The 27,108-nt window shown below is 45.8% G+C and overlaps 1 protein-coding gene across 2 annotated transcripts in view; it reads left to right on the top strand.

Moving 5' to 3' along the window:
• The window catches only part of RAI2 (retinoic acid induced 2), a 45,593-nt gene extending 26,613 nt beyond the window's left edge, over positions 1-18,980 (top strand). For both annotated transcript variants that reach the window (XM_050332561.1, XM_050332562.1), the window contains exon 2: positions 16,818-18,980. In XM_050332561.1, the coding sequence (XP_050188518.1) occupies positions 16,923-18,593 (1,671 nt within the window). In that variant the 5' untranslated portion in view covers positions 16,818-16,922 and the 3' untranslated portion in view covers positions 18,594-18,980. The remainder of the gene's footprint in view (positions 1-16,817) is intronic.
• Positions 18,981-27,108: the final 8,128 nt, after the last annotated feature.

The following is a 27,108-nucleotide window of genomic DNA, read 5'->3' on the forward strand; positions in this document are numbered from 1 at the left end:
TTTAGTAGAAGGATCTGGGAGCAATGCCATGAAAAGAGATTCCCTTCTCCTCCAGCCACTACAGGTTCCCTTTTCACTTCAGCACAGGAGTGTAGCCTCTCAGGGCAAGCTGGAGTGGATATGGCAGTGCTCCATGTGTGTCAGATGGACTGCTGTGATTGGAAATCATGTTCTTATTCTTGATTTTACATCATACCAGTAAAGAAAATCCTGATGTTATTACACTCTATGTTCTCTTTTCTGTGCCTGAAATTGCCAATTACAGGTATTTGTGATGAGTCAAAAAACCCCCAAAAGCCCAAGTGCCTTTTGAATGAAATTGCCCAAAGGTCTATTTTCTTCTTGAATCAGTCCGAACACTTTAATTTGATAATGTTGAGATTTTTACCCTCCAAACAATATAAATCTTTTTTGTTTTAATTAAAGAATTTTTTTCCTTTGCACTAGACTGATGCTAAACTGGCTTCACTAAATCTTCTTATGCCATAAGTAGCAGTGACCCAGATAAACACATTTAAAAATGCAACTACTGAAACTACAGTATGTTGCCTTTGTAAGATGCAGCAAGAGAAAGACTAAAATAATTCTATACATTTACAAGCATAACAAGTAGCATTATGTCATTAAAAGCAAATTAATGGACCAATTTAAATTTTTTATATTACATGTACAAATCTGTGTGAAATAAGTGTTGCTTAGCTTAGAGTCAGAAGCTTGAAAGTGACAAAGAGACCTGTGAAAAAGAATCACTTCTTCCTTTTGTGTATGTCCTTTTGCAGCGTGACAAGGCCTTTTGAAAAAGAGGGGATAACTGTGTGTTTAAGAATGCAGCCACATGGAATCAGGACTATATAGGCAATGAGGATGAGCTGCATTTCTTTTCTCCTTGGTACCTGAGTTTTCAGCTTTGGTGGCTTTCCGATGTAACGTCTGGGCTCTAGTCACAGCCAAACCCACTCAGTACCCACCGCCCATCTAAAGCCAAGGTCTGGAGAAGACACTACTTCTTCTCCATTGGCTGCATCAAGGGAACAGGTGTTGCCAGAGGGCCTTGTTTGACACTATATAGGTAAACCCTTTCTAGGGTCCCAAAAATTGGTTGATGAAATAAGGAGATGCTGCCCGTTGTTCCAGGTGCACATTTTGCGTGTCAGTGTGTGTGTTCAAGCACTGCCCAGGATGTTCTGGTAGCAACTTCACGCTGCTGTCGGAATGTGTTCCAGCTCCCTTGGTCAGATCTGATGGCATGTTACTAGTGCTGCTACAAGAGCAATTGCTTCAGCCAAAACTTCTCCTGGTAACTATTGCCCGAGCCACAAACAGCGTGGAAGAAACTGATGGAGCTCAGGAGTGTTCAACGCAGCACTGTGTGACGGCAAGTACCCGTTCCTGGGGCTGCTGGATAGGGAGAGCTGGGTGCCAGTGGGGCAGGCTGTGGGGTGTCCCTCACACCCCATAACTTGCTCAAACACAGACCTTCCCACCACTTTTGGTTTTGCGGGTTTTTTTTAGGCATTGGCGTCGACTATGTTTACACAAGGAAGAAATATATGCTATCGGGAACAATTGGATAATAAACAACCTTTAATTAGCGCTGAAGACACGCAGGGACCTAATCCCTCAGTGCCTGTTTAGACAGCTAAACCCAAACAGCCGGCCAGCAGTGCCCTGTTGCTGCCGTTCCCCCAGCACTGTGTCCACTCCTGCAGTTGCTGCTGCCAGGTTGGTGGCTTTGGTGCCATCACCATGGGGGTGGTGTGTGCCTGCCACCCCTGGGATGGTCCTCTGTCCACCCCTTGGCCACTGCCAGCCTGTGCCAGTGCCTGGGTCCTCACAAAAGCTTCACCCAGCACAGTGGCCAAGTCAGCCTTAATCACTGTAAGGACCAGGTAGGGTTTACCAGGTGTTAATTTTACTGGGTGATTTGGGATCTTCAAAGACTCACACCCCCTTTAATTTATTTTTGGAAGCAGCATGCTCTCCTGCTTACTCTGGTTAGCGTTAAGCTATAGAATTGCTAGTGTCAGACAAAAAGTCAATGGATTTTATTGATTCTTCATGCTTTTGCATCATGCTGTGGGAGCCTTTCCACTGGACATGGAAGAGGCCTGGGGGTGGCAAGGTGGGTGTGTGCCAGGACCATGGCCACGTACCCTGGGAAGCTGTGGGTGCTGGCAATGACCTCACCAGTAAGTATGGCCAAGGGCCTGTGTCCAAACAGAGGCAAGTGCTGTGCTCAACAGCCAACAGCTGGCTGCCATCCCTTGAGATTACTGGAGTTAACCTGCATTAAGTGTTTTCTGGGAAATGCATCCTGTGCTGAAGGCCCTTTTAGTTGTACAAGTCAGACATGAAAATGCAAGTTGGTTGTTGCAGTCTGGCCTGTCTTTCCCATTGGAAAAATTGTGGATGTTGAGTTTAGGGCAACTCTGGTGCCTTCGTGTTGTGGAGCACATCTTGACAGAGTTTATGGTCACCTATACTTGCCTTGGTGGTCACCCTCTCTAGGGTAGCTGTGGCCAGCAGCTGTCTGCTTGGTTTCTTGAACTGTGGACCATGACACCTTTTTGGGGAGGACTCAGTTGGGGTCACAAAGGGTTTGTGCTTGCCAGGGGACAGCTGTCTCCTCTGGTTTGGTTTGTACTGCCCAGATGTTTACCCAGCTCAACCAACAGTTTGGCACATGAGCACGTTCACTGACAGGCAGTAAAAACATAGGTTTTTCTTCTTTGCCGCCTTAGCTCTTGGGGCTTCTTGTGCAACCTCTGTAGTGTTGTGGCTTGTTCCTGCTATGCATCTCATATTGCAGACGCCTCTGGTTTCCCTCAGCCACAATCCTGGGCAAAAGACAGGCCAGCGGTGGCCCCTGGGAGCCCAATGGCCTGGCATGCACTGCCTTGGTACCTCACAGGCCACCCATCCCTGCGCGTGCGGTGCCTGGACAGGGCAGCCCAGCTGGAGCCGTGGAGTTTCTTGGGGCATTGTCGGACAGCCCCACATTCTGCATGCAGGAGGAACCAAAAGGTGCAGCAGCCCCTCTGTTCAGCAATGGCTTCACCCCCTGAGAGTGGGGCAGGTGTAGAGACCAGGTGCTGACTATCCTGCCGGAAGGGATGGAGGAGAGCTTTTGCAGGTGGCATCTGCCCTCCCCCTTTGCCAACAGCAGGCTCTTAAATGAGCATAGTTGTTTTCTCTAACACCCCACCAAGCAAATACTGAATATTTCGTACTTCTTGGGTGCTCTTACTGTTTCTGTCTGCAAGGAAGGGTGTCATTTTTGTAGCTGAGCTTGCTACCAACATATGGATTTGCCTGAGGCAAGACGAGCGTGTGCCTTTTCTCATGGCTTATACAGGCTATAGGCAGTTTTTATTCCCTGAAATTACTGCGTAGTTAGAACTATTTCCTCCTTGTTTGCTAATCTCTCAGGCTCTGTTGGGTTACCAACAGGTACTTGGTGATGCAGTAGTTCAAGCCTTCAGTCTCCATCTCTGCTCCTCTGGCCAAACCCAGTGCACCCAGACTGCGACAGTGGGAAGAGGTCAGCTGTTCTTTGGATGAGGTGCTTGAGAGCTGGCATGTGGAGATGGGGAGGGTTGGACAGGCATGGGTGGCACCCCAAGGCTATCCCCATTCCCGAGGGCATGTCTGGTGGTGGCCCTATCTTAGTGGGAATAGCACTGGTGTTGGTGCAATCTCATTGTATACCCAGGCTGAGGGAGAAGCACAGGCATTGCCCATGGCATTGGACAGGCGTAGAGTGGAGTGGGTGGTGAAAGCTGGTACCTAAGGGAAGACAGAACTCAAAATGGTTAAACCTGGGAGCAGCAATGCTATAGCAGTTCCCCATCCCCCATACTGTACAAGGAAATCGTTAGCTCCACCTACATCAAATGTGTATCAGGAAAATATATCATTGCTTGAAACAGAATATACACAAAGTAGGTGAGACAAAAGTGCCCTCAGATCCCCTCTTTCAGAATTGCCTCCCAAAAGGTCTTCCGTGGGGCTGACTTTCCCCTCAGCCTGTTCTTACACTGCTCCTGTATTTGCATTAGCATGTGAGACAAGGAGTAACAGCCTCAGGTCTTATACTCCTTTATTACAAGAATAAGCTAGGACATGGTACAGACATGGAGGTTTTTATTTGTGGGTTATTTGTTTGGCTTTCCTGAAGGAAGAGAGAAGTATGTTCTTCCTTAATAGAGCATCACCTTACATTTTCATGTCAGACAGTCTGCTCTGTCTGCTGAGGTGGCCTGAAGAATGAAGAAGATTGACAGCAAAAAAAATTTACTTCAGAGATGCACCAGTCTACTGGCAGGTTTTTTGGTTTGGGGTTTTTTATTCTGTTAGTTTTGTTCTTCTTTATTTTTATTTCCTTTTTTTTGGTGTTCTTGGTAAAGGAATGAAGCTACGCAGTCAATTTTCTTCTTTTGCTGTCTACAGTCCTTGTAGCAAAATGCAATTCTTTGAAGAGCTGACAATGTGAGGAATTAATGCCATGTGAGGAATTAATCCCTGTGTGCAAGGACCTCTTACATCCAGAGCTTCATGGCCATGGAGCAACATCACCTCACCAGGATAGCTGAGCCATAGTTATCCTGCAGAGTGTGTTGCTAAACTGCTTCCAAAGGCTGAGCTGAACAGCCAAATACGAAATCTCACGGTCAGATTTATTGGAGTGGCCTGGTGATGTTCCCCAGAGGACTTACGATCTATGGTGATGGATGACGATGATCCATTAACGTAGTAGTCGCTGGGAAAGATGTAATTGTCGTTCTGCATCCTGCAGTTTCCCTAAGTTTTTCTGAACATGTAATAGCCCACATCGCAGCGGAAATTGCTGATGAAAAATGCTGCACTAAATATGTCAGAAACTCTCTATCCTACGGCAGCACACTCCTCTTCTGAACCATGCAGCCATCAGTAAGATAGGGGAGGTGATGATAACAAAATTTGGTATACTGCACTCATCATAGTGTATGTTTTCTCCAAAGGTCTGATGGAAAAGTGTGGGCAGGACTGACGTTGTTCCCTCTTGCAATATGCATCTACAAAATACATTCATGTTGACTTGTTCATAGAATCAGGAAAATAATATTTACTTTTACCTGCAATAGCAGTGCTATTTTTACAGTGCTGGTTGCCCTGCCTGCATTTCCTGAAATACAGCCCTTTTCCTCTGAGTCTGGATCCCTGATGACAAAGAGCATTATTACTTTTTTGTATAGTCCTGGCATGGTTTGGAATAGTCTCACCTCCGTGCATTGCAAGCAGTGTGTCGGTCCAAGCTGGGATATCCAATTGGAGAAGACTGCTTTGAACTGGATGAAAGATCTTTGTTTATGGAGCATCAAATTAGACATTAATATTCCGACTTACACAGACTATAAGTGCTCCAGCAGCAGAGAAACACGACAGAGAGGGAATAAAAGGCACACTGGAGACATGCAAAAACAAGTAGTGGCCAGCAGCTGGACTGAAAGGGAAGGCAGCCCCATTCCACCTCAGTGAGGGTGTGTGTGGATGTGAGCCACCCATCCTCATGAATGATTGCAGCAGTAACTAGAATCCAGCCTGAGGTCTGTGCTTTGTGCTAATCATGTGCCAAAATGATTGCTGCCCATTGACATCACAGTCAAATGGATGAGGCAAAAGGCACTAGAGAAGAAGTGCTTGCATGTATACATGTGCATGTGGGGCCTTTGTAGGCATTACAGGTGATGCAATTTATTGGAATCAGTAATTGCTGAAAGACCTCAACAAATTAGAGAGATGGAGTTTAACAAGGGCAACTGCCAGGATTCCAGACCTGGGTTGGGGTAATCCTGGATGTGTGTATAGGCTGGGGAATGAGATGCTGGAATGCAGTGCCATGGAAAGGCACCTGGGGGTCCTGGTCGACGCCAAGTTGAATCTGAGTCAGCAGTGCCCTGGCAGCCAGGAGGGCCAACCGTGTCTGGGGGGGGGACATCGGTCAAAGGAGGGGATTGTCCTGCTCTGCTCTGCACTGGGGTGGACTCTCCTTGGATATTGTGGGCAGTTTGGGGCACCACAATATAAGAAAAGATATGAAGCTACTAGAGAGTGTCCAAAGGGATGGTGAAGGGTCTGGAGGGGAAGCCTTATGAGGAGCAGCTGAGGTCACTTGGTCTGTTCAGCCCGGAGGAGACTGAGGGGAGACCTCATTGCAGTTACAACATCCTCACAAGGGGAAGGAGCAGGTTCTGATCTCTTCCCTCTTGTGACCACTGACAGGACTCAAGGGAATGGCATGAAACTGAGTCAGGGGAGGTTTAGGTTGGATATTAGGAAAAGGTTCTTCACCCAGAGGGTGGTTGGGCACTGTAACAGGCCCCTCAGGGAAAAGGTCACAGCACCAAACCTGACAGAGTTCAGGAATCGTTTGGACAATGCTCTCAGGCACACGATGTGATTCTTGCGGTGTCCTGGGCAGGGCCAGGAGTTGGACTTGGTGATTCTAATGAGTCCTTTAAAACTCAGTATTTTTGGTGATTCTGTGATTCTATGATAACCTGGACTGGTTGACTGAACAGCAGTAACCTCAGTGGCACTGAGATGCAACATGACGTATTTTCAGTATTTTATGTTATTTACATATTATTTGTGGTCAGAGACATCTGTCAGAGGCATATTTCACAGTTCAGTCTAGGGGCTTCTAGGAAGACAAAATTGGTTTTTGTGGGTGAAAACACGTTGAAAGGTTGTGAGGTTTTCTCATTACATCCATCAGCACTGTCACACTGCCTCTCATGCTGGGTGTTATTTTGAATTCAGTCAGAATTCATCTGACATCTCGTGCATCACAGCACGACAGAGAGAAGAGGTCAATTCTCTGCCCCTCAAAGTCAAACTAGGAAACACTTGATACAAAAGCATGTGTAGAAGGCTGTGAGATTCAAAGAAAAAAATGTTGCATTTTTTCTCACATTACAGGAGTCTTACATTTTTCGGTCTCTTTTAAACAAAATCCTTGCAGCTGCTTAAATATTTTGCAAGGATAAAAATGATGGACGTTTTTTGCTTGAAAGTTTTTTCCATCCACTCATTAGAGATAGTGGTGGTGCATGAGTACTTGAAATCTGCCATGTGCCTACTTCCTGCTGAGAATTAGAGCCATCATGTAGCTGATTAAACATTGGGCTTGGTTTATCGAAGTGATGGGGTGGGAGAGGAGATTCAGTCTAATAAATCTGAAACTATGAGCATAGACTTGATCTTGCAGTGGCAAGGTGATGCAGCACTTGGTTACTTATGCTAGTGAGGAAATCTGAAGTATTAAATAACTACTGTTTGTGCAGGGGGAGGGAAGATTTCTCTACCCTTTTTCTCCCCAGGCAGCACCTCAATACTCCTGAACCTTTGTCTTTGCCTGTGCTCCCAAGTGAGACCCTGTCCCAGAAGGGAAAATAAACCGAGGAATGTGCTGTTGATCCTGAGGTCTTTGGCCCATCTCTAAATCCTGTCATTTGGGACAATATCTGTGCTATGAGAGTCATCAGAGCTGTGGGCAGGAGAAAGGGTTTGCCCTTTCGGCCTACCATGGCAAGCTGGGTGACACGTGTGTGTGGTTCATCACATGCATGTCCTTACCCACATTGTTAGATAGGAGCATTCATAAAGAACTAGAAAGAACATGTGAGCTGGAAGGTTCAGTTTTTCACTTGGTTTTGCTTTTCTTCTCATTATTTATTTATTTAAACCAGGCTATATTAGGACGATGAGAGGTTATGTGAAAATGTGGCTTTGAGTTGATTTAAGATGAGTTACAGAAGTGTTGGAATTTGCTATTCTAACCTCTGTGGCTTTAAAATATAAAAAAACTGGTTTCTGCTTGTTCTTCCTCTCTGTCTCAAAGAAGGTCCAGAAAGCAAGACAAGCTTAAGGGGGGTCCCCTTAGTGTTGCTGAGTTTAGCCCTATTCTGGCCCTGTCTGCACCAGAAGTGCTTTTTAACTGGAGCTTGGGTACTGTAAGGAGTGTATGGGAAGGGGTTTGCAGTGAATCTGAAGGGCTGGGTCACTCAGGGCATGAGTGGTACTGGTGGCAGTTTGCTTCATTTATGGGGTTTGAGCTGGTGAGGCTGCTTTACTCCTCAAGTCTGGTGTGCTTCACTTTTGTAGCTAGTTGGGAGACAGACAAAGTAGCCTAAATGTTGGTATAATGGGGAAAAGTCAGATGTTGTGCCTGAAAAAGTGCTGTAGCAGCTTAAGAACTGATTTTTAATTTTACCTCACTAACCTGTCGGCTGAGACTTGGTAACTGGTCCATGGCAGGGTCCCTGTCTTTTGTACCAGGAGCAAGACAGATTCACATAAGCAAAAAGAGATGGGCAATGGATGGCAGCCTTTGCCACACTGATGCCAATTCTCATCTGGCTGTTGGAAAAGATCAAGTGAATGTAGTGGAAATATCTGTGCCTGGGATCAGTGGTGAGAGTCAGGACAAAATAGTGAGCTGAGTGTCTCAGAGCAGTGAACAAACCTTCTCTGGGAAACTAATGAGGCTTTGAAGTTGTTTCACTGATATCAAACTTGGAAATCCTTTGTAAGAACTGAGATGCTTTAAGGGCTGTTTAATAAAGCACTTGACTGGGAAAGGAACAAATATTTTATTAGGCTGACACTGAGTGCTTTTTGTTTCGGGTTTTGAGGGAAGCAGGGCTGGCAATTATGTTTAATTGGTATCCTTTTCCTCTTGTTATCATTGGTGTATTGATTGCTGGGAAAACAAAATGCATGGGTTTTAAAATTTACTGTAAAGTAAGGGCTCTCTTGTTTGTTTTGTTTAGCTCTGTGTACTCAAACCAGCTCATTTTTCTTTGCTTTGCTGGCGAATATTATGTTTTGATTGAAAGCGATACTAAATAATCAGTTAAATGGGATATTTAATGACAAGAAAAGTTCTTTAAAATATTTTTTCCCATAGGAAAATCATGCACTTCGAGCCTAAGAATGCTAGCATGAGTCTGCATTCTTCCTGTGATCTTACTACAAAAGTAAATACATGGGTGCACAACATGTGTGATAGCTATGGAGGTTAAGGTATAGTAAATCTCAGGAGCTCTGATGCAAGACAGATCCCTAGAGTAAGTTCAGTTTTTCCCTCACATAATTTTAATTTAGACTTTCTGAGACACTCAAACCACTGTCAGTTTTCCTTCCCTGTGGAAAGCTGACCTCCTGTATGCGAGGAGAACCTGGTAGATAAGAGTTGTGGATATTCTCTGTGTGGACTTGAGGAAGGCCTTTGTCACTGTCTCCTGTAGGATCCTCACAGACACACTGCTTGATGCAGGGGCTGGATGAGCAGACAGTGCATTGGAAACTGGCTGAATGGGCAGGCCTAGATGGTGGACACCAGCAGCACGAAGTCCTGCTGGAGGCCGGTGACTAGTGGTGTATTCCAGAGGTCAGTTCTGGGTCCAGTTCTGCTCAACCTCTTCACAGGTGGTCTGGATGATGGGCAGAGCATACCTGCAGAAGTTTGCAGATTACACAAAACCAGCAGGAGGGGCTGATACATCAGAGGGCTGGGCTGCCATCCGGAGGGACATCAACACGTGGGAGGAAAGGGCTGACAGGAGCCTTGTGAAGTTCAGCAAGGGGAAGTGCAAAGCCCTGCACCTGGGGACAACTCCAGGCACCTCCATGCTGAAGGCTGCTGGGAAGCAGCTTGGCAGGAAAGGACCTGGGGTGTCCCGGTGGACACCAAGTTAACCCTGAGCCACAAAGATGATGGGCTAGAGCATCTCTCCTGTGAGGAAAAGGCTGAGAGAGCTGGAACTGTTCAGCTGGGAGAAGGAAAGGCTCAGGGGGAATCTCATCAATGCACAGAAATACCTGAAAGGAGGGTGCAGAGGATGGAGCCAGGATCCTTAAAGTGGTGCCCAGTGGCAAGACCAGAGGCAGGGGGCACAAAATGAAATACAGAAGGTTCCCTTTGAACATCAGGAAACACTTTTTCATTGTGAGGGTGACCAAGCCTTGGCACAGGCTGTCCAGGGAGGTTGTGGAATCTCCATCCTTGGAGATACTCAAAAGCCATCTGGCCACAGTGTGGGGCAACCAGCTCTAGGTGTCCCTGCTTGAGCAGGGGGGTTGGACCAGGTAACCTCCAGAAGTTTCTTTCAGCCTCAATCCATCTGTGATTTGGTGATTCTGAGTGGTCACAGAGGGGCTGAGAGATGGAGAGGAGAGTGCAGCAGGACTTTTCCAGGAACCAGCAGCTTTCCAGTTTGGCTTTTGGGAAAGTGCTGTGGAAAAGATGCTCCCCCAGGGCTGTGCAGGCAACACCTTCCCATGGCAGGTGCTCAGGGCAGGAGTGTGATTGCTGGGCACTGACACATCTGTCCCAACACAATGCTGGAGCCATTGACATTTCCATCCCAAGGGACTACATCGTGCTTTGGAAGGAAACACCTGCACATTGCCAGCTGCATAGAGGGAAAGCTGATTTAAACAGGTACCTCTGCAGTCACAAAAACTTGTCTTCCCTATTGGAACAGAAATTTGGACCATGAAAGCTGCACTGAGTCAGAAGCACCTGCTGGGTCAAAGGGATGTCACAGAACCAGCTGGCACGTGACTCAGCAGTAATTATGGCTGGCAAATTTATATTTGTCCTTCATGTGTCAGGTTTAATACATCAGATTTCTGTGCACTGTCTCCACCTCAAAGCATGTGCTCAGCTTTCTGGAGGCTCAGCGAGCTGATGCTGTTCAGCCATTTCTGTACTATACCAAGGACAAAAAGCAAACCGCCATTTGAAGGGTTTTATTTTCATTAACTTGCTGCAGGGTTCCTCCAAGCATGACAGTTTAGAGACCCCAGGAACTGGGATATGCTGCAGATATGAGGAAGTGGAAGATTTGGGAATAGCAAGATCAATCTCAAATAATTTCAGGGTAGCATTTTGTAATGCTGACTTACATGTAATACTATACATGCTGTGAGCAGTGGTCCTTTTAAAAATTGAGACCATCAGTTAAGTGTTACAACACGTCTGTGAAGAGGGGATGGGAGGGGAGGGGAAGGGAAGGGAAGGGAAGGGAAGGGAAGGGAAGGGAAGGGAAGGGAAGGGAAGGGAAGGGAAGGGAAGGGAAGGAAGGGAAGGGAAGGGAAGGGAAGGGAAGGGAAGGGAAGGGAAAAGGCATCTGGCAGTACAGTGGCAACTGCAGCCTCCCTTACACTTGGGGTATGTCACAGTTTCCACTACCAATATAGGGGGTTTTGTGAGGCTTTCAAATTGGATATAAAAATTCACTACAGGTTGAAATTTGTCAGGCAAATGTTCTGTTCCTTCCACAGCATTTATTGTCTGTCTTGTATATATTGCCCTTGGGAGTAAAGACACTGGTTTCAGGCCCATGACAGGATTGGTTTTTTTCAATTGTTCTGATTTGTTTTTAAATGAGAAAAAAGTGAGTTCTCTCCTCCCTGGAATGGATTGCTAACTACAGACTGTTGACAACAGCAATATAGTTAGCAAATATATGACTCTAACATGCTCTTTGCAGGTGATTAGCCTGTGAAATAGGCAGACTGCCATGGTATTTATTCAGCTGAACTATTTAAAAGACCAGAGTACGATCAGTTAGTCAAGTCCCTGCATTTGAGAACGATCATGCTGTGTGCCGAAGCAGTGTATACATATTGTCAGTGTCCCATCTATAACGTGCTATTTTGCACTGCTGTAATGATTTCCTTTCCCTCTCATTCCCCCAGGGCTTAACAGCCTGGATAGAAGCCTTGACACAAATAGCTTTCCCTCCTGGAAGGATCCATAATGCAGTGGTGGAATATAAAGAGTACCTGTTGCATGAGCTGCATTGGAGCCTTGTTATTTCTCTGGCATCTCTTTGAGATGCTTATTTTAACTGCTCCTTGGCAGTGTCCAGCTCCTCCTCCATGGTGAAGTTCCAAAGAGTGAGAAGTAACATGGAGCAGTGCGTAGGTGCATGGTGAGCGGGAGATGTTGTGCAGAGGGATGGGCAGAAATGGCTGTGGGTGTATCGCTCATACTGGCAGGGAAATGACAGTGTAGCCTTCCCTTCTCTCTCTGCTTGGTACCAGAATGACTCCTGCCCATCTTTCTTTCTAGTGCCTTTCTCTCCTTTCCCTCAGTTGATTTTGAACAGCGGCTGTGGTTTGCATGTATAGCAGAGCCCATTCATGTGTTATTCGCATAGTAACAGTTCCATGTATTTAGTATATGAAAGCTCAGTTCATTCAAATACATTTTTTTTCTGTTCTAGCAGCAAAACACCAGTAATAATATGGTAAAGCCTTTGCGTATGGATGAAACTGCAGAGACCAACATTTGTGGGATGGAAGACGATTTGTTGTTGGTTGGTCTGAGTCAGTATGTGTCCTCGTGGTCCACTTGCGTATTTACAGCAAAAGGATGCAGAAACTGGGTGAAGCTTCGGCTACTGAGACAGCTGAGGGTGAGCAGGCCCAACCCTGAGCTCCTTCAGAAACCCCTGTGCCAGTAGGGCACAGGTTGGGCTTGTGGCTTTGTGGTGCATCAAGGGTGATGGGATGTGGTGCCACGCGGCAGCAGGAGCAGCCCGATGGGGACTGGGCTGTGTAGGACCCAGTGTGATGCTCCAGTCGGGTGCAGGCCATGGAGGTGCTCAGCAGCTCTGCTGGCCTCCTGAAGGGTGGTGGGACGTCCCTGTCAGGGCTGCTCTCACCACATCCCTTGTTAATGGGCTTCTGCAGAGCAAAAATAAAACATTGCTTCTGGCAGGAGGATCAGTGATACTAAGCAGTGAGTTTTGGGAAAACATTGAAGTCCAAATCAAACCATAATTTTGTCCCCAAGCTGCTCCGTTAAGTCAGATTTCTAATTTTCTTTTTGTTATTATGTTTATACTGAAGGGAAACCCTATTTTTCCAGGAGATACTGAGCCAGGCATCCCACAAAGGGAGCATCGGAGTCCTTTCCCATAGTGTGCACAGTATAATTTGAGTTCTGTGTAGACAGTGAGGTACAAGCCATGGTATGGATGAGCAAACAGAGCACAGGGGTAGCTGTGTACGGTGTCATGCTGTGGCCCCACAGGAAGGCACCCAGCAGCCCTGAGAAAAGTCTGTTGCACAGCCATCAGCAGGAGATAAAAAAATAAGCTATAGTGATCGCTAGCCTTTCATGGCATTTTTGTATAGCTAAGATACCATTTCCTGTACAGTTACACACATCATTGCTTAGTGCCATGAACTTAAATCTTATCAGCACTCGATAGGAAAGCTTGGCTTATTTGCAGTAGGGCTCATTTCAGTGTTGCAAGCTTCTTTTCAATTAAAACAAACATCAAATTAAATATAAAACAGATAAGCAGGGAAAGTGAAATTAATTGATTTTCCAGCTCTGAGGTATGGTAGACAGAGGAAACTTAAGGCTCTTTCATTGGATTATATTACTTTCTTTTGTGTATATTAGGGACATGAAACTTATTTTAAGAAGTGGATAACTGAGTCATTTATGTGTAGTAAAGCAGCAATTTTAAAAGACTCCCAAAAAAACCCAAAACCCAACATGTACTTCAAGTTGATTTTTATTAAAGGAGAAATATAGCATAGCTATCATTATTAATATCAGTACTAAAAATTGACTTTAGTTTCAGTCACTTCCATGTTGATTTAAGGTTTTGTACTGTGTACCCAATGTAAGTAGTATATAAAAAAGGAGTCCAGGAACTATGAAACACCTCTTTGGACAACTTCAGCCTGTCTCTTGATCTCAGATCTTCAAAGGTTTCCTCACTTGAGGGTTGGGGACTTGGATCCTTTTCGCTCTGTCTGCTTACTGACCTTGATGATAGGTGTTTAGTCGAACACGTGTTTAGCAGCCCTGGGATTCCCTCTCAAATGAAACTGAAAATTGCTTTACAGGGAGCCGGAGGCAAGTTGTGCTGGGACTCCACTGTACCTGGCAGCCAGCTACTGCCAAGCTGCAGGCTGCAGGCAGGATTGGGAAATATTTTTAAGAGTGTGTGTGTGTGTATATATATACATATTAATATTTTTTCTGTAATGACGACATGATCAAGAAGTAGGTAATGTACTGGAAGATACATTTCCGCACAGGAAAGGTGAGAGGAGGAAAAAACCCCACCTCAAACCCATAAACCTGGATCAAGGGCTGCACCTCACCTTTCTTGTCTCCTTCCCCTTGCACCGTGGGGCCCTCCCAGAGATGGTGTAGGACCATGAGCTCAACAACGTATGTTTGTATTTCACAGGAACTTATAGAATTCAGCGTGGAAAACAATATTTGACTATGCTTTAAAAAAACCAGCCAAGCCCACAGGCATTTCTTCAAGGTGTCTGATGGTGATAGATTCTCCTCATCTCGATATTTCCTCTGCCTCCAGCCCTGTCGCCTTTTAAAGCAGCAATGGGAAGATTTTATTATGTTTTATACTTTCATCTTAAGCAGTGATCTGTCTCTCTCTCTCCATGGGTCCATGCAGCAGGCTAATCCCTCAAGTCTCTTACACAGCATAATTTTCATCTTAATTTTTCTGTTTCTCATCATGAAATGGGTTTGCCAGGGGAATTTCCTGTCCTGCCAGATCATTAATTCTCTGTGAAAACACCGCAATCTCACGCTTCTCAAGCAAACAGAAACATTGGGAAGAGACATTGTCGTGCAAAATACTCGGCTGTGCTGCAGCAGCTGGAGGAGCAAAGATGCTGGTGTGTGCTGCAGAGACCCAGGGGTTTAAAATGGTCATTTGAAAAACAGGGAGGCAGAGATTATATAAGAGCAGTAGAAAATGGCTTTTTAATTCCTTAATAGAAATGACGATGTCTGGTTTTTTCAGCTTGAATCTGCTGAGCTGTCTCCTCATTGTCTTTATTTTTAGAAACAATTGCTCTTCTTTTTTTCAAAACAACGCTGGCACCACGCTTTTTATACTGACACTTGTCACTTTCCGAAAAAGGATTTTATTTTTGCTCCTGTTTTCCCATGCTTGGCCATCTCTGCCTCCCTGTAATCTGTGTCAACCAAGCCCTGAAAAAAGGAAACAAACAAAAAAGCCCTTCAACCCTGTATTTGTGAATATTTTCTGCAGAACATTTCAGGAGATGAGAAAAATCCGGAATTATTCTCCTTAAGCCAGCAGCAGGAGAGGAAAAGAAATTACTCATCTGTTTACTTTTAAAAATCCTTTTTAATAACTCAAACGCATCTGATAAATTATTAGCATTTTACCCAGCCAGCCTCTATCATTAACTCCTGGCATTTCTGCTGTAGGTAGTCTTGTGCTCGCCATAGGATCTTACTGCCAAATCCAAGGATTTACAAGCCTCAGGAGAGACTTAGATTTCCCACTTCCCTGCCTTGGTCATTTTTTAGCCTCTCTTTATGGGGTTTTGGGCTTTTTTTCCTTTTTCCTTGTCCCCTTTGCATGTTTGTTGGTCTTACAAACATCTGCACAAGCAAATAGTTTCTGTAAGCACCAGAGCCGTGGAGCTGTTTGCATGCTCTCACAGGCACATCCCCAAGCTTGGGCTCTATACCCATCCAGTTTTGGAGTGGTGCTGCCCTCCCTATCATCTCCTGTCATCCCAAAGCCAGGGTGCCTGCAGGGGGAGGTGCCTCGCTCCCACAGGCCTGAGTAGCCAAGTGATGGGACATGATTTGCCATCAGGGAGCAGAATTCAGCATTGTGCAGGTGAAAAAATGTAAATTTGGGGTGTGCCAGTGCTTTCCCATGGTAACAGAGTTGAAACTGGACAAGTTTCCATGGTGATTATTGCTACAGCAGGATTTGCTGCACACTTCGGAGGAGGCACGGACAGCACCAGGTGAAGCAGCCAGGCATCAGCCAAAGTTTGCTGGCACCAGCTCACAGGGCAGAAATTATTTATCCTTCTAAATAAATGGAAGTGCAGTGCCATTCATTTCCTGGTTTTCAGGTTTTTTCCCAAGGGGAGGGAGGTGATAATCTCTAGGGGAAGCAGGCTGCAAATTTCACCACAATCATGAACAGAACCATTTCTGCCCTTTTTTAATCACCATTTGGTTGGTTGATCCAAAGAGTTGGGCTGTCAAAATAAATTTGAAGTTGCTTTGATTTTTTTATTTTTTTTTGTTATTCTTCAGGTCTTTAATGAATCAGGTGCCTGGTTCATGTTTCTATCTAGCTCTGTGGCAGGGTGAACACTGGAGTTTGGATTGGTTTTGCTTTGCTGTTGCCTGGTCATGCTCCTTTTGGCTCCTGTTTCAGAGGTGCTGTATGCACTGTGCAGCGCTTGCCTGCTTGCCTTTAGTAAATCCCAGCAGGATGAAAAAGGGACAAGTACTGAAGGGGAATCAAGTACCCTTTGCCAATGGTGGAATATTTCCTGGCTGAAATATTTTCAGAAATACTTGTTTTGGGGGATTCTGTTGAATTAAAACAAGGTGCTGTCACTGAGCTCTGCCATGCACTGTCATTATGTGAAGCTTTGTTTAAAAACATAGAATGGGCATCCCGAGTCCTTGTTTCAGGTTACGTACTGGGAGGGTTTTTTTGACTGCAGGCATTCTTCGAGGCCTTTTAAATTATCTGTGTTTATGGCTAAATGTAAGTTCCTCAAAACTCTTTGCACAACACTCACAGATGTATGTATATCCAGCATCTCTGTATATATAGTACACTGTCTTATATATACGTTAGCCTGCAGCATGGAAACGCTTAACGGCTTTTCTTTGGTGACGGGGTCTTTAAAGGCAATTGCAAATATTATTTTAGGGAGGAGATTTATGTGGTGCCTAAAATATGTTTTTTGGCTTGCAGGCTGAATTATGTCGGTGCTGATGCTTCTGGCAGCGTGGAGCTGCCACGGGTCCCACTGACAGCGATGTAGAGGTGGCTCCAGCAGAGCCCAAGAAGCCCTGCAACATGGAGGAGCTGTACAAGGATGCCCCAAACCTGCCCATGGATGTCACCAACTCGCCCTCGGCAATGGCCAACAACAAGCTGGAGAATGGGGTGGCCCAGTTGATCACAGCAGAGGCCTGGAACATCAACTCGGCCGACCTGATGAAGAAAGCCCTTTCCCCACTGGTGACAGTCCCTGCACCCTCCATCCTGACACCTCCGGCCGAGTCGCAGAGTGGGGTGGCTCTGAAGGTGGCAGCCACTGTGCTGCAGCCCATCTGCCTGGGGGACAGCCCTGTTGTCCTGCCAATCCACCTGCAGGTTGCCGGCAGCGCTGCCCCACAGATGCCAGCCACCAACGCTGCCACCCCCTACGTCATGACCACCCAGGGCCCCGTCCCGCTGCCCGTCCTCCTGGAGCAGCACGTCTTCCAGCACCTGAACTCACCCCTGGTGCTGCCCCCGGGGGCTGCCTGCCCTGCCAGCCCCTTGCATGCTGGCCTTTTCCCCAGCACTACCACCCCTGTTGGGCAGCCCCAGCTCCTGGACCCCAAGCCCTCTGGCCAAACACAAGAGTCCGTCCTGCCCCCTGTCTTTCAGACACCGGGGTTTGCTGCCGTCCTTCAGGACCTGTTTCCCTCACAGGGCACCCTAGGCTCTGCCCCCTGTCAGCCACCCCCTGACTACGCCACTCTCCCACCCCAGGCCTTCAGCTCGCCTCTCTCCCCACTGGTGCCCCCTGCCACGCTGCTGGTGCCCTACCCCGTCATCGTGCCCCTGCCTGTCCCTGTCCCCATTCCCATCCCTGTCCCCATCCCTGTGCCCCATGGCACCGAGGCCAAGGCAGCCCCTGACCCACCCAAGCCACCCCTCTTCACCCCTCACTCCTGCAAGGGCACCCAGACCCCCCTGGAGAAGGAGGAGACAAAGCCCTTTGAACTCCTCCACCCACGAGAGTTTCCCCAGCTGAGCCGTCACACTGTCATCAAGATGGGCGGTGAGAACGAGGCCTTGGACCTCTCCATGAAAGGGCCGCCTGCGCTCCGGGCCAGCGAGGCCACGCTGCCACCACCACCGCCGCCAGAGGACGGGGCCCTGGACCTGTCCCTCGCCTCGTGTCGCAAGCCAGGGGTCCCCCATGGGGAGGCAGCCGGCCCTGGCCCCACCGCCACCGCCGAGGTCAGTGCCCACCCCGTGCCGGACAAGCTTTCCGGCCCCGCTGCCCCCTTCGCCCCCTGCAAGCCCCCGGAGGCGGCGGGCAAGGCAGAGGGCAGGGCACCAGGCGGTGGCACGGCCGAGCTGCTGCGGCAGCCACAGAAGTGGCTGGGGGAACAGGCGGGCAGGGCGGGCTGCGAGCCCAAGGCCGGCAACAACATCGAAATCGTCAGCACCTCGCAGACAGCCAAAGTCATCGTCTCCGTCAAGGACGCCGTGCCCACCATCTTCTGCGGCAAGATCAAGGGCCTGTCGGGGGTCTCCACCAAAAACTTTTCCTTCAAAAGGGACCTGCCCCAGGACTCGGTGCTGCAGTGCTACGATGTGAAGAGCCCACCCGAGCCCCGGGACAGCGCCGAGGCCCTCAGGAAACCCGTCAAAAACAGGAGCGTAAAGCTAAAGAAAATGAACTCGCCGGAGATACATATTCTTCCAATCAAGAAGCAACGGCTCGCTGCCTTTTTTCCAAGAAAGTAAATTATGGGTTTTTAGAATTTTAAGATTATTATGAGAAGAAGAAAAAAAATAATAAAAAAGATGCACTTGGTTTTAAACTCATTTAAAACTTTAAACTATCTTTGTAAGTTATTTTTGGGGGAAGGGGGAGAGGATCGGATGTAGAGTCCCTATAAGCTGGGTTGGTTTGTTTTTTTCCTTTTTTTTGTTACAAATTTTGACTTTTCATGGGAAACTGAATAAAAAGCAACCTATTTTTCAAGCAGATTGCACATTTTGCAGCTTTAATGGAGTAATGGATGAGTCAGAGGGGTAAGAGCTATTTTCACTGCCATGAAGTGCTTTGATGATGTAATTCTTCATAATGGTCGGAATGGAAATTTCAAAATAAATGTTTGTACATGCTAATTGGTTGCGGCATTTTTTTGTTGTTTCGGAATGGCTTTCAGTCTACAGAGAAGGTTGTGCGAAAAAAAGTCTGTAAACTGTAAAGCGCTGCAACTGACTTGTGATGAACCTAAAATGTTGCAAAAAAATAGCAGGCTAAGAAAAATTATATTGTCCCACAGCACTGTCAAAGGGCATGTTGCAACAGCTGCTAACGATGCACCCAAATGAGCTACCAGAGAAGTGAGAGCAGTACAGCCTAGTGTGCACCTCAGGTAGGTTCATTGTCGAGAGACCCATCAGAAACCATCCAAATATTAAGTAATGCTATCAGTCATTTAAAACAGAAAAGCCTGAAAGTCAGGAGAATTTGGTTGCCATGGGGCAGGAAGGGAAGGAAAAAAAAAATCCCATAATTTTTCCCAGCCTGACTACAGATATATGGAAAAGTTGTTTATTGTTAGTTTTCTGAGTTTCTTTGATGGCTGATATCAATGCACGTAAAAGAGCAGAGCTGTGTAACCTTATCACTCGGCAGTGTACAAGCCACCCACGTCAATGGAGAAATGTGAATGTACAATTAAAATAAAAGTTCTGCTAGGTTACGGTTTTGCACTTGTGTATGGAAATGAGCTGGGGATACATTACTGTCTACTGGTTTTGAAGTTGACATGGCTCACTTGTAAACACCCATCCTGACAGAAAGACAAAGTGAGAGCAGGAGAAGAATTTTTAGTAGGCACTGCCTTTTTTGTGGCTATACCTGTAGAAAGTGTGGGGTTTTTTAAATAACTTCAAACTGCAGTTCCCAGCACTGCACCAGGACTGTCTAAATAATAAAAGCCATTGTAAACCCATCAGTTGGATGCCGTCGCATGCTGTGCCTTCCTTTGCCTATCTGCATCCAATCTACTTCCAAGACTCCTCTTCCCAAAAGTTTCTGCAGTTGTTCATACAATGAGAAGTTGCCCAAAGAAGTGGCATCAGGGTCTGAAGGCTAATCACATCCTTAGGCACCAGTGTCATGCCAAAAGTCTGGAGAAGAGGAGGCTCAGGGGAAACCTCATCACTCTCTACAACTACCTGAGAGGAGGTTGTAGCCAGGTAGGGGTCGGTCTCTTCTCCCAGGCAATCAGCAGTAGGACAAGAGGGCACAGTCTTAAGCTCTGCCAGGGGAGGTTTAGGTTGGAAATTAGAAAGAAGTTCTTTACAGAGAGAGTGATCAGGCATTGGAATGGCCTGCCCAGAGAGGTGGTGGATTCACCGTCCCTGGAGGTTTTTAAAGTGAGGCTGGATGTGGCACTGAGTGCCATGATCTAGTAATCACAGTGGGGTTGGATCAAGGGTTGGACTTGATGATCTCAGAGGTCTCTCCCAATCCAGTTAATTCTATGATTCTATGAAAATCTGTTTCAATTTTTGATGCCAGGAGACACCAATTCAGTATTTGGAAAATGCATCTTCACTAGGAGGTTAGGAAAGGCATGCTGTTTCTCTTTTCCTGGGCTGAAGGATCATTGTCCTCTGGCTTAATACAAAAGTGAAGGACTTCCACACAGGCATAGCATAAATTCTGTCAAACTCTTGTTTTTTAAGTATTTTTAAAGCCTTTTATTTTCCCAGAGGAGGCAGAACTGACAATGTTCAGAAAAGTGTAAAGTGTTGATGGATTTATTAATGTTTAGCCATCTGACTGTATTTTTTTCAAAATATCTTTTTTCTTAATTGAAAATACTCTGCTACTTTATTTTGCTTCTTCCAACAAACTGTGCTGATGAAATGTGTCCTCTGGTTATTGCAGTGCAAAGGCTCAGGATTTCAACATCCCTTGAGATGGCCATCCCAGTTGTCACTGTCCCTGTCTATTTCAGCTGGGCCTCTTCTAGAGTGTCAAAAACCTTCTGAAAATGTGATTTTCCCCCAGGGTTACACCAGATTATTTAAAAATAAGGCAGTCACAGCATTAGCTGCTGTCATTTCTATTTTGCAGTTGACAAAAGCAAGTTCAAAAGAAGTTTCTGGGATACTTTTCTAATTTTTTTTTTAAATAAGTACGTGCTTCTCACACTGGTGGTTGCATTTGCTGCACCAACTGCCCCAAATCCTTGCCATCCTTGAGTGAATGTCATTCCCTGCAGCATCCTCAGCAGGCAGAGGGAGGGTGTTCACCATTGCCCCTCCTGCTGGTCACAGGGCACGTGGGACAGGCAGAACAGTGGCCATCGGTGACACTGGCCGCAGGTGCTCGTGTTTTCCCTCCTCTCACTCACAGGCCTTTAATGGGAACATCAATGCTGCGGCTGCCTCCCAGCCCACTCTGCACACAGTGGTCTGGTTTAACTGAATTTAGACCACAAGCTCCAGAAATGCTGACAACAAATTAGGCTAAATCAGGTTTTATGACATTATAAACCCATACAAGCACTGTCAAAACACCCAATGCCTAGGGGTAAATAATCGAGTTTAAAGCCAACTGGTACTGGTTGTAACAGCAGACCAGACCAGCAGCCACGTGGCTGCATCTTGCCCCAGGCCCTTGGAAGAGTGACTGCAACCTCCTCCCTCCACACCAGCACCTCTCCTGCTGCTCAACTCTGTTGGGTGAACGATGCTAAGTAGGAACCATTTGCCTCCCACCACCCCTCATGCGTGGTGTGGGATCAGCACAGGGAGATGCAGCCACAGAACAAGGCACTTAATTACACCAAGATTGAGGACTTCCACCTCCTCCTCCTCGCCTCTAGCAGCAATTACAGATTTTGTATATTGGGCCATTAATTTTCTACAGGGCTACATTTTAACTGCTTCTGAAACTTCTGTATGAGGAGAAGGACACTGAACTGCACTCATGATATATGGTGCTTCCATTTCTGGTGGCTGCTAATGGAGACATTAATACCTCTAGTGAAGTTGAAGGGAAAGTCATTAAGCTGTAATGGTAAGAGGAAGATGTTTTACAATGATGGGTATATGCAAGGGGGAGAGAGAAAGGAAGAGAGGAACTGTGCCCTCAAGGGCAGCCCCTTGTTGGCTTCAAGTTTCCTGTGACTTGGCCTTTGGGTGTGGGCTTTTATTAGGGGGTGAGAGAGAAGAGGGTTGCAGGGGTGAGTTACCTTCCCCTCTACTCTCTTACCCCTGTGAGGAAGGGGCTTTGCAGGAATCCAGAAACTGAATCCAAGGAAAGGAGCAGGGCTGTGTATCTCACATGAAGGTCGCAGTGCATGGCAGCCTCATGGGCAGGAGAGCTCTGATGTACCAGCTTTCACACCAGGAGCTTTCCTCCACAGGACAGCTGGTCCCCTTCCCCTGTGCTGCCCAAGGCACAGCTCCAGGACGAGGGGTGCACAGCTAAGGATTCAGCACATGGAGTCAGCTGTTAGCAAAATAAATTAATACAAAAGAAGAATGAGCAGCTTCTCAGACAGGGAACTTATCCGGACTAGGCAGTTTGTAGGTTGCGAGAACACCAAGTACTCAGATAAGACACAGACAATTATGAGAGCAAGGAAAAGGTGGAGAACAGGGAGAGGAAAGGCAATGGAAGCTGAGACAAGATCCACCTCCAGGCCTGTTAGCACCTCACCTTTACTGAAGTCAGCAAGCAGCCAGCCAGAGAACAAAAGGGAGAAGCAAAACACTGGCCCTTGGCCATGAGCCGATGACAGAGAAAAGGAAGGTGTCAGCTTGGACAAGGCTCCTGGGCCACTCTATGAGAGTGGGAAGAAAGGTGAGCACTGAGCACAGGGAGAGTCTCTTGCTCTCTTGGGCTGAAGGCAGCCAAGAAGTGAGGGCTGGGAAAACCATATATCAAACCACACACATGTGGAGCACACAAGGCAGCACAGCCTTCCCGCTCCTGCTCCTGTCCTGACACCACGGGATGGGGAAGGGCAGCAGCAGAAGGAAGGAGAATACCAAAGGTAGCCATTTCTGTCTCTCACAGGCCCTAAGTAATGTGTGTGACCTATGCTATCCTACCACCCATGCTCCTATCTGCTATCAAATTGATATGCCACTATGTCTCCTGATCAGTGCCAAGTTTTTTACCACTTTTTCCCATTTTCTGCTCAGCCCTCCCAGAGCAGCAGGATGATTACACCACCTTGCACTACCCTGCAGAGGTCTGACCCCTGGGAGCTCACACACTTGCACCTGAAAGGTTTTGGGGAAACTGGCTTTCACAAAAGTGTCTACTGAGCACCTCAGGGAGCGATTCAGGGAAGTCTGTGCCACTTCACTTTCACAGAGGCACCTCAGGACAGCGATCTGACAACAATAAGCAACTCGTTAACAGTTCTCATGAAGAATATTAGACAATGAAAACAGCATAAAACAACATTGCATAATATCCTGGTGCCAGATGTTTTAGTTTCTTTTTGTGCTCAAGTTTATAAAAACATGCTGAAGGGCTCAGTCAAAGACCTTACTTTCCTCTGTCTGGGATCTGTTCCTGCCTTCCCAAATGCAGTCAGCCTGACATTGTGACATGAATGGCGTTAATTAGTGCAATTTGCTTTTTTCACTCACCTTTCACTTTTTTCCCAATGCATCCCCCTCCTCTTATTTAAGGTTGCATTTCTCTTAGATTATACCACATACTTTTAATGCTAAAAGTTTGCAATTCAGAGTGCTCTGTAGTCCTACACACACAAGCAGATTCCCTAATTTTAGCGCAGAAAACATTTTTCACAGTTGTTAAAATCAGGGTACTGCAACCCTGTTAGGAAAATCCATTTTGTTGTTGAACCATCTGAAACGTTTCTTCATGTTTGAGGAGAAATATTACTAATCACTAAAATATTTAGCACTGTTTTGTGCCCATATAACCCAAACTCCCCTAGAATAATAGGATAATATCCTAGTACTGAAATTATTAGGATTCTTTCAAACTAAGACAGAAAAATTAAAAGTGCAAACAGCAGGGTACAATCTCATGAAATATCTGGAAAGGAGGACTATTTTCCAAGTGGAACATCAGTTTTCACTGTTTAGAAGTATATTTCCAGTGAAATTCTGGTAACAGACACATTGTATCTCCCCATCAGCCTTGCACTGCATCCCCTGCTCCTGGGATTACTGACGTTCCTTAGCCCACAGCTGTCTCAAAACAGTCACATTTTCTGCATTGCTTCAATATCATCCTTCCCACCACATCCTCATCAGCGGAGTTGCCATCTTTCTTTGCCCCCAGCTTAAGAACTGAAGGCAATGTTTTGTCCGAGTCTGGCATCTCAGACCAAAGGTGTGCCACTGGACACAAAACAAAGAGGTTCTTCTTTCTGAAGCTTATATACCCCAAGTAATCCCCTAAAAGTCCAATCAACAAACACGGGAAAGCTATTAATTTTTGAGGTTTCTGATACACAAGTCATTTCCTGACAATTGGGAAAAAAAACCAAAGAAAAACCAAAAAAACCCAACATATCTACATTCACATTTATAAAGGCAATAGGTGAATTTTTTTCATTTTTTAAATGTTTCAAAATAAGTACTTGGAAAGCTTGGTCACAGAGCACAGTCCAGCATAAGAGAGCATGTCCCTGCCCTTCAGAGACTCTCTACAGCTCAGCCATGATGGCACAAAGCCACCACACTCTATCTTAAAATCCGATGATGCATCTGCTACACTCACCCAGCACCACTTGTATTTGTGGTCAGAGTGGGGTAGAAAAAGACCAACAGAACATTTAAGTGCCGATGTCTGCTTTTTGCCACAGCACTCTGTGCAACAACCAAGATCTAAGAAAGCAGAAGTAATTCTCTATGGATATTTTTTTGGTTAGATACTCTGGACAACTGGACTTTCAAGTGAGACCTCTTGTGCAGCAGAACATGGGGCCTGGCCAACATTTCTTGGTTAGTATAATGTGGACCTGAATATTTCCTTCTAAGGAAACTAGGTCTTTCAATGAAGAACTCGAGTAACAGGGTTGTTCCAGCTTACTTGCAAAAAACCAGCACTACAGGTGAGGAATTATCTCACATGCTTAAGTTGAAATATGTATTAAGACTCCCATGATAGATACTGGTTAATAAAACCATTAGAGTCAAGAGAGTTATTCATCTCTTTGTAAAGCAAATGTTGCTATTTGGTCAGATCACTCATACCCTCAACTCAGCCAGGAAGACCTCCATGGACTAAACCATACCAAGAGGGAGTTGGTAGCAACATCTCATTCAATGAAGAAGAAACAATTTAAGGACAGAGTGCACGATCCAAGAATTGGTTTGGGAATTACAAGGATTCAGCCCATGTCTTCAGATAAAATCATGTAAAGATAGAAGACTTCACACACCTGATATGGTTCAAAAATGTTCATTCCTAAGTTTTCCCTTTAAAATCTCAGCTTAACACAAACAGTCAAAGACACAAGTCATGACTCAACAGTCAGTGCATCTGCATCTGAAACAGCTTAACCTGGTATATCCACCTGGTTTTCTCTTTCCTAATTTTCCATTACTTCATTCTTCATATATTTTCCTTCCCATGTTTATTGCACACAAACCCTATCACTCATCCCAGGCTTGCATTTCTGTTTTCTTTCAAAACACTTAAACTTTCCCCAACCTGTTCATTTCCTGTAGCCAAACACCACCCAGGCAATTGCAATTAATATACTATGGCGAGTGCAAAGACGTATGAAAATAATATGCTCCCTCTGGCTGAGCTGGTCTCTTGAAAGTAAACAAACAGCTGAGAGCAGTCAAAACAAACACCACAAACCAACAAAAAAAACCCAAACTGAAACCAACCAATCAACAAAATTCCACCATTACCCACTGAGCCTAAGAAGTAATACCTTCCAGTACCTTACAGTGACTTATCTAATACCTCACCTCTATAGGACAAGCATAAACCAAGGGCACACTAAAACTAAACATTTATTTATTAATTTCTCCCTGCCCACTATTTTAAAAAGAGAATGACAGACAGAAAAGCATTAAGCAGACCACACCTTGAGTGACATTGCCCAGTGAGAGGAATCTCTTCCTAACAGAGTACCACCTCCATGGCCAGGCAAGGGCTAAAATCAGTAGCAACAGTTGGTACTTACTTCAGAAAAAAAGAAAGCAAGCTGCAGAGTCCTTCTCTTATTTTTCAAAACATGCAGGAGTAAGAAGCACATGGAAAGATCCTTCCCTCAAAAGGGTCTCCAATAAGAGGAAGATCTATTCTGGAGCATGAGTTTGGAGAGGTGGAAGTTGAGGGAGGAAGAGTTCAGACTTGTTTGAAAACCCCATTCTTGGCAATCTATTAGCCATGAATTTTTGCATTAGCACACTCCTTGGGGAAACAAGGCCTCCATAAAACTGAAAAAACCTAAATGTAAGAAAGGGGAAAAGTTAGTAAAATCATGACCTCTTGCACTTGAACACCAGACCTTCTAAGGTGTGCCACCATTCATTAAGATTTTTCCCAGTGCCTTGCCAATTGCCCTAGCTTCCACCTGGAAAGGGAGACGAGTCTCTGTCTTTCCAGCTCTTGATTTCAGGCCTGGGACAGCCAACGCAGGGTAATGGCAATTGTCATGGTGGTTTTGTGGCGTATTCATTTTCTTTCAGCTGTCATAACTAGAAAGGAGCCATTGGCAGCAAAGGTTTCTGCCAGCTTCAAGCTGTACATCTGTTCACATTTGTCTGTGCAGACAACACGGGATGCAATCGCCCTCTCCCCTTCTGCTGGAATCTGTTTGCTTGTACTGTTTGCCCTGAAAGGGCTTTGATTTTCGAGGCTGAAAAGTGAATCTCTGTGGATGAAAATGGCTTCAAGTATTGCAAAAAGAAAAGAAGTAGAGAGGTGAGGCCTTTGCTATCAGCGCTAAACAGCTCCCCTGCAGATAATGAAAACTGAAATAAAACTAGCAGTGGTCCATAAAGCTATGAGGAGAAGCAGCTTGTGCAGGACTCCTCAGCTTGTACAGCAGGACTGGGAGATTCTGGAGCTGGTGGAAGCTAATTCTGATTCAAATGGGGCAAATTATAACTAATCAAAATGATCTGCTAGGACAGCAATGGATGATTATGTAAGTGAGGAATTTAAAAGCCCACTGGATCACTGTAATGGCATGTTTTAAGAACACATACAATTCCCACCACCTATACAGCCACAATAATGAAGATTTATTTAGGACAAATCATCAGAGGAGAA

Source organism: Myiozetetes cayanensis, unplaced genomic scaffold, assembly GCF_022539395.1.
Source record: "Myiozetetes cayanensis isolate MyiCay16 unplaced genomic scaffold, myiCay2020 scf5-8, whole genome shotgun sequence".
Classification (NCBI taxonomy): Eukaryota; Metazoa; Chordata; class Aves; order Passeriformes; family Tyrannidae; genus Myiozetetes; species Myiozetetes cayanensis.